The sequence below is a fragment of the Medicago truncatula genome, chromosome 8 (assembly GCF_003473485.1).
Source record: "Medicago truncatula cultivar Jemalong A17 chromosome 8, MtrunA17r5.0-ANR, whole genome shotgun sequence".
Lineage (NCBI taxonomy): Eukaryota > Viridiplantae > Streptophyta > Magnoliopsida > Fabales > Fabaceae > Medicago > Medicago truncatula.
The window spans coordinates 43,230,808-43,236,855 of NC_053049.1; the positions used below are offsets into that span (position 1 = coordinate 43,230,808).

At 30.0% G+C, this 6,048-nt stretch overlaps 1 protein-coding gene across 1 annotated transcript; it reads left to right on the top strand.

The window, feature by feature from the left end:
- On the top strand, positions 1-6,048 carry LOC11427039 (probable cysteine desulfurase). The gene is made up of 5 exons (XM_003630209.4): positions 1-579; positions 914-1,415; positions 1,967-2,168; positions 4,905-5,342; positions 5,548-6,048. The coding sequence occupies exons 1-5, from the start codon at positions 225-227 to the stop codon at positions 5,956-5,958; spliced, it is 1,908 nt and encodes a 635-aa protein (XP_003630257.1). The 5' UTR covers positions 1-224; the 3' UTR covers positions 5,959-6,048.

A 6,048-nucleotide genomic window follows, 5' to 3' on the forward strand; every position in this document is an offset into this window, starting at 1 on the left:
CCTCATTTGCAGCCCCTTGGGTCAGCTCTAATTTTTTTTAAAGGAGGTCATCTCTAACTATTGTTGTTATCATTTATATTTATCAACAAGTATAAATATACTCTATACACACATTATTTCTTTGATTGAAAGCCTTCTTCATACATTTGTTGCTGCTCTTCTTTTACTGCATTAATTATTACATTACATAAACGACATATACACATACAAAAAAAATTAACTTCATGTTGACGACGGTAGAACAAACTTGGTTAGCATTGAAACCAATATTTTCTGAGTTATGCATAACTCCAAGCAGAAACAAGGTCAATAACGTTTCAACCGAAACATCTCCTCCTGATTTTTGCAATATTCACTCAGATTCTTTCGAGGATTTGGTCGAGATAGGCATAAGCCTGCCATGTAATGAATCAGTGGAAGAAAAACTATGCTGGTTGAGATCACAAATCATTGGTAATGATGTAGAATTCAACTCTCCTTTTGGTACTAGAAAACTTGTCTATTCTGATCACACAGCTTCAGGTCGCAGTCTTCATTTCATTGAAAACTTCATCACCAAACATCTTCTGCCCTTCTACGGTATTGACATATTTGTGTTTTATTTTTTCTGTTACACTTTGACATATTTGGTTTAATTTGTTTGTTATAGGTATAGGAGTAGTTTATTTATTTATTTTTATAAAATAATCACTTTTAAAAGCATCTTTTACGACAGATATTTTTTTTAACAATTGTTTTTTTAAGATCATCTTTAAAAGATTGAATATCAAACATTTTTTTTTATATAATTTGAACAAAAAATAGTACCAAGAGGAAGAAGAAAAAAAATGAAGTTATAGTATAAGTTTGATTTTATGTTAATAATTCAGTACAGCTGTATTTGGATGTATTTATGAAACTATGCTATATGTAGGTAATACCCATACTTGTGAGAGTTACGTTGGAAACAGGACAACAAAAATGGTACATGAAGCAACCAAGTACATTAAAAAATGCTTAGGTGGTGGGGAAGACGATGCACTCATGCTATGCGGCTCGGGCGCAACGGCAGCCATCAAGAGGCTTCAAGAAGTAATGGGAATAGTTGTCCCTTCTATTTTGAGAGAAAGAATGTTGAGGTGCCTTAGCGAAGAAGAAAGATGGGTGGTTTTTGTTGGACCCTATGAGCACCATTCAAATATACTTTCTTGGAGGCAGAGTTTGGCTGAGGTGGTAGAGATTGGCCTTGATGATCAAGGGTTGCTTGATATGGAAGCTTTGAAGCTACAACTTGAGGCATATAAAGATACCAATCGACCCTTGTTGGGATCTTTCTCAGCTTGTAGTAATGTAACTGGAATCTACTCAGATACACGAGCAATTGCTAGGCTTATTCACCAATACAAAGGATTTGCATGCTTTGATTTTGCAGCAAGGTATGCATAATTATTTAGAGTTGTCAATAACCGGGGGTGTTAATTATTCGTATAAAAAAATAAATTAGTGACAAAGATTTAGAATAATGGTAAAAGGATCTAATATGACGAAGGGCTCCCGTCGTTTGTGTAAATTAAATAGGAGAGTGATTGGAGCATGGAGAGAGGTTTGATGGTGACAATGACAAAAAAATTCTTTCAAAATGAACTAAATTTGGGGGACCGTATAATTTTATTAATATAGATAATCCATTTTCGTCAATTTTTTTCGTCAATAGCATAACACATTTTAAAGTGAGATATTTGAAATTCAAACTCTAATTTTTGTATATATTATGCATTGTTTTTGCCAACTAAATTAAACTTATGGAAATTACTTGTCCCTAGTTTTAGTAGCTTGCTTATTATGATTTCCAAGGAGTGTGAACAATTGGATCCTCCATTTTGATCATATTATATGTAAATTTGTGTATTAGAGAATTCATCTTTTTTTTCAATAGAATTCATCTATTTAATATTGTAGTAATGATTTTATTAATTTGTTTATTTAGTGGTCCGTATGTGGAAATTGACATGAGATCAGGGAAAATTGATGGATACGATGCCGTTTTCATCAGCCCACATAAGTTTCTTGGTGGTCCTGACTCTCCGGGGATATTGTTAATGAACAAGACTTTGTATATGTTGAGATTTTCACCTCCATCAACTTGTGGAGGTGGTACTGTTAATTACGTCAATGGCTTCAATGAAAAGGTAAATCTCATTTCTTAGTTAAAAATTTAAAAGGAAATTAATACTTATTCCAAGAATCCTAAAAATTATAAGAAAAATGATATGTTAAAATTATATGTAGATGTTTAGAGAGTCCTTCGACCTTCGTAAAAAAAATGTAGATGTTTAGATAGGAATAAGTCAAATATTTTGCCTTCCTAATAAAATAGGCTCAATATTTTGCCACTATTTTTTTCTATAACTTTCTTTAAAAAATAGAGTTTTATTTTTGTTACTTACTAGTACTAGTATATATATTTTTAGGGGTCGTATTAAAAGTTTCATTTTATTCTCCCACATTCTGAATGTTACATCATTTGACCCCAAAAAAAATGTTACATCATCTTGGTCCCTTACGTGCCATTGAGTCGGGTTTTTTTTTTTTTTTTGAGAGCATTGAGTCAAGGGTACTTATAAAATGGATATCAAACGATACTTTAAAAAAATTCATTTTGTTTTTTTTTTTCTGCTAGGGGCATTTAATCTTAAATCAATAAGGACAAAGAATAAGTTCACCACATTCTGAAAAAATATATATAACTATTTGATATTATATATGCTTGAAAATTTATTTTTTATACTGTCTAAACGTTAAAAAAATGATGTTATATGTTTCTTAATTTAATTATTCATTTCATTCCTTTGTGTTGTATTATTTTTATAATTTTTTGAGATTATATATTACCACTAGAAACTGTTTTGACAAAGAAAAAAAATGCACATATAAAAATAATCTATAACAAACCAGAATGCCGGGCTTTATGTTTTTTTTAAAAGCATTTGGATGCAAGATTGATGGCCTGTGTGTGCCACAATAAAATAAAACTATGACATACGAAAATGAAATCTAAAAAAACTCGAGTGCTAGTATATTTCTTTTTTAAGGTTTGATTACTAAACATAATTAAGTCTAAAATATACAAGTTGAAATAGGCGCCGACATCCATTTCGTGTGTATTTGGGGTACTATCACGTTAAAAAGTCCATCACATATCTATCAAAAAAGTCAACCATTGTTATTTCTTGTTTCCCTGCCAGAAAGAAACATAAAATCATCTTGTCTAAAAAAAAGAAACTTAAAATCATTTTAAAGTCAGAAGTATGGACGTGCTTGAATGTAAAGTCAATAAACATAACCCATTAAATCAACGGAAATAAACTCATTCAATTTTATGTCAAATTAAACTTTGATGTCAAGGAGTCAATTTATCCTAGGTTGAATTTGTGTACTCACAAAATAAACCAACCGAATATATCTCGTATATTTAATTATTGAACACACAAATATGCTAAACAGTTCTTCAAGTCCATTAATTTGATCTTTAATATGTCAATTAATCTCTCACATCTTAATAATAGGGACTAAGGGTGTGTTTGGTAAAAAAAAAGCTATAAGCTAGCTGATAGCTGAAAAGTTAGCTTATAGCTGATGGCTGATAGCTGAAAAGTTAGCTGATTAAAATTAAAAGTGTTTGGTAAAATTAGCTGTTGAAGTGACTATAAATATAAAATGACATAAAAGGACATGCTTGTTTAATTTTTTTAATATCATATATATAATTTTTATTACTTAACGCATTTATTTTTAAATATTTAAATATATTTCAAATTATTTTCATCTCCAAAATAATAAATGTATTTATGAATTCAATCGAATTTTTTTATTTAACAATTTTTATTTTATTTTTATGAATTTCATTTAACTAAACTTGCTTCACTATTTATTATAAATTTTATATAAAATTATATATTATATGAATTATGAGCAAAGTAAAAAAAAAAAAAAAAAAAGTGGACAAGAAAATTTAAAAAGTCATGCATGGTGAACATGGTTAGTTTAAGAAGATAGTGGATAGTTTTTTTTTTATTATAATAAAATAAAATAAAATTAAGAAAAGGTTAAAATGGGAAGAAAGTATAAAAAACTACAAGCTATAAGTTAAAAAGCTACTTTGATTAGCTTCTTAAAAAACGCTATAAGCTAGTGAAAAAAGTTTTTTACCAAACACATCTCATTTTATTAAAACAAGCTTATAAGCTAGTCCAACAAATTATAAGCTAGCTTTCTTGTGTTACCAAACACAGTCTAAATTTTGTATCATTTATATACTACTTGGTATGGACTAAATTGAAGAAAGATTGTTAATTCAAACACTAAATTATATTGATGGTTTTTCTTTCTTTCTTTTGACTCAACATAGACTTTGTAGATATGGTATATCTAATGAAAATTATAAACACACATATGAAATGATGATTAATCAACAAAAACTACGTGATCGAGGGAAAATATGAATTTATTACTTGTACATTTTATAATATTTCAAAATTAATAATCAAAACGTCAAATCTACAATAATTGTCACATTTGACTATTTTACACGTATTAGAGAAATATGATTAATTGTTTTCCTGAGTTTAGCTCATTTGGTAAGGGATAATGCACAATATGTGCAGCGGCCGGGGTTCGAACCCCGGACACCCACTTATTCATCTTTAAGGTGGATTTCTCTAGCCACTAGACTACTTGACAAAAAAAAAAACTGTAAAATGTCACTCTTTTTTAAACACTTTTTTTTTTCAAAAAAAAAAAATCAGACAAATTATTATGGGATAGAGAGAATACATGTGTTACCCAATATATGCACATCATTTCCCGCCTCAAAATATGTTTAAATCAACTTTCAAACATTATCTGATGTGGTTCTTCTATGCCAGGACACATTGTACTTGGAGGACATAGAAGAAAGGGAAAACGGGGGCACACCTCCAATAATACAAACAGTGAGAGCAGCTTTGGCATTTTGGGTGAAAGAGTACATCAACTATGAAGAGATTGATAGAAGAGAACAACTCTACATTAACAAAGCACTTAAGAAATTCATTCCCAACCCAAACATTGAGATTTTAGGGAACATAAGCACCAAAAGACAAGCTATATTGTCATTTGTCATCTATTCGACCATCAATAGAAGTGAACGCAAGACTAAGAACAAAAGAGGTAAGATAATTAATGGCTCCTTTGTTGCAACATTGTTAAACGATCTCTTTGGAATACAATCTCGAGGTGGGTGTGCTTGTGCTGGACCTTACGGACATGATTTGCTCAACATCAATGAATCTCAATCGCTTGCCGTTAGATCAGCAATTCAAGAGGTAACTTTTTTCAACATCTCAAGTTCTTTAAAAAAATCTAAGTTTTATTTTCTTACGATCACAATTTATTATTTTTTTTAAACATTGGATTAACGTTGGAAACATTAAAGTAAACAAAGAAATGTGAATTAGAGAATTGCGGATTCTAACTTACACATTTATCTCTTAAATGTTTATTCAATCTTTTAATATTGTTTTTAAACAGGGTTACGTTGGTGTAAAACCCGGATGGACCAGAGTTAGTTTTCCTTATTACATGGATGAGGAGGAATTTGAGTTCATTTTAACTTCCATAGAGTTTGTATCTATATATGGTCAACGGTTCCTTCCACTATACAACTTCAATTTGAAAAATGGCAACTGGAGGATAAAGAAACAAAAGCTTGAAACCCTAATGAAGGAAAATAATTGTTACTTCAAAGAAACAAAAGAGAAAACAAACAATGATTTTAGCAAAGCAGATGGTGAATATAATGTAAGAATTAAATCAGTTGGTAAGTTGAGAAGGAAATCATTCGTAGCAGCTAAATGTATTGCTAGTCGTCTTCCCAAATTCCCTTCTCAAAGCATAGCCTATCCAGATGTAGATCCCAATGTTCTCCATTTTATAGTTTAACTACAAGGATATACGTGTGTATCACATAGCTGCAACTGTTTTTTTTCTTTGAACACAATATACTCGAAATAAATTATTGTATAAAATATA

What these genes read in the sequence shown, in the direction of transcription:
- LOC11427039 (XM_003630209.4), top strand. Translation starts at nt 225, where the DNA reads ATGTTGACGACGGTAGAACAAACTTGGTTAGCATTGAAACCAATATTT. An exon ending in ACATCTTCTGCCCTTCTACG is followed by an intron (nt 580 to 913) that starts GTATTGACATAT and finishes TGCTATATGTAG; the next exon opens with GTAATACCCATACTTGTGAG. An exon ending in TCAATGGCTTCAATGAAAAG is followed by an intron (nt 2,169 to 4,904) that starts GTAAATCTCATT and finishes CTTCTATGCCAG; the next exon opens with GACACATTGTACTTGGAGGA.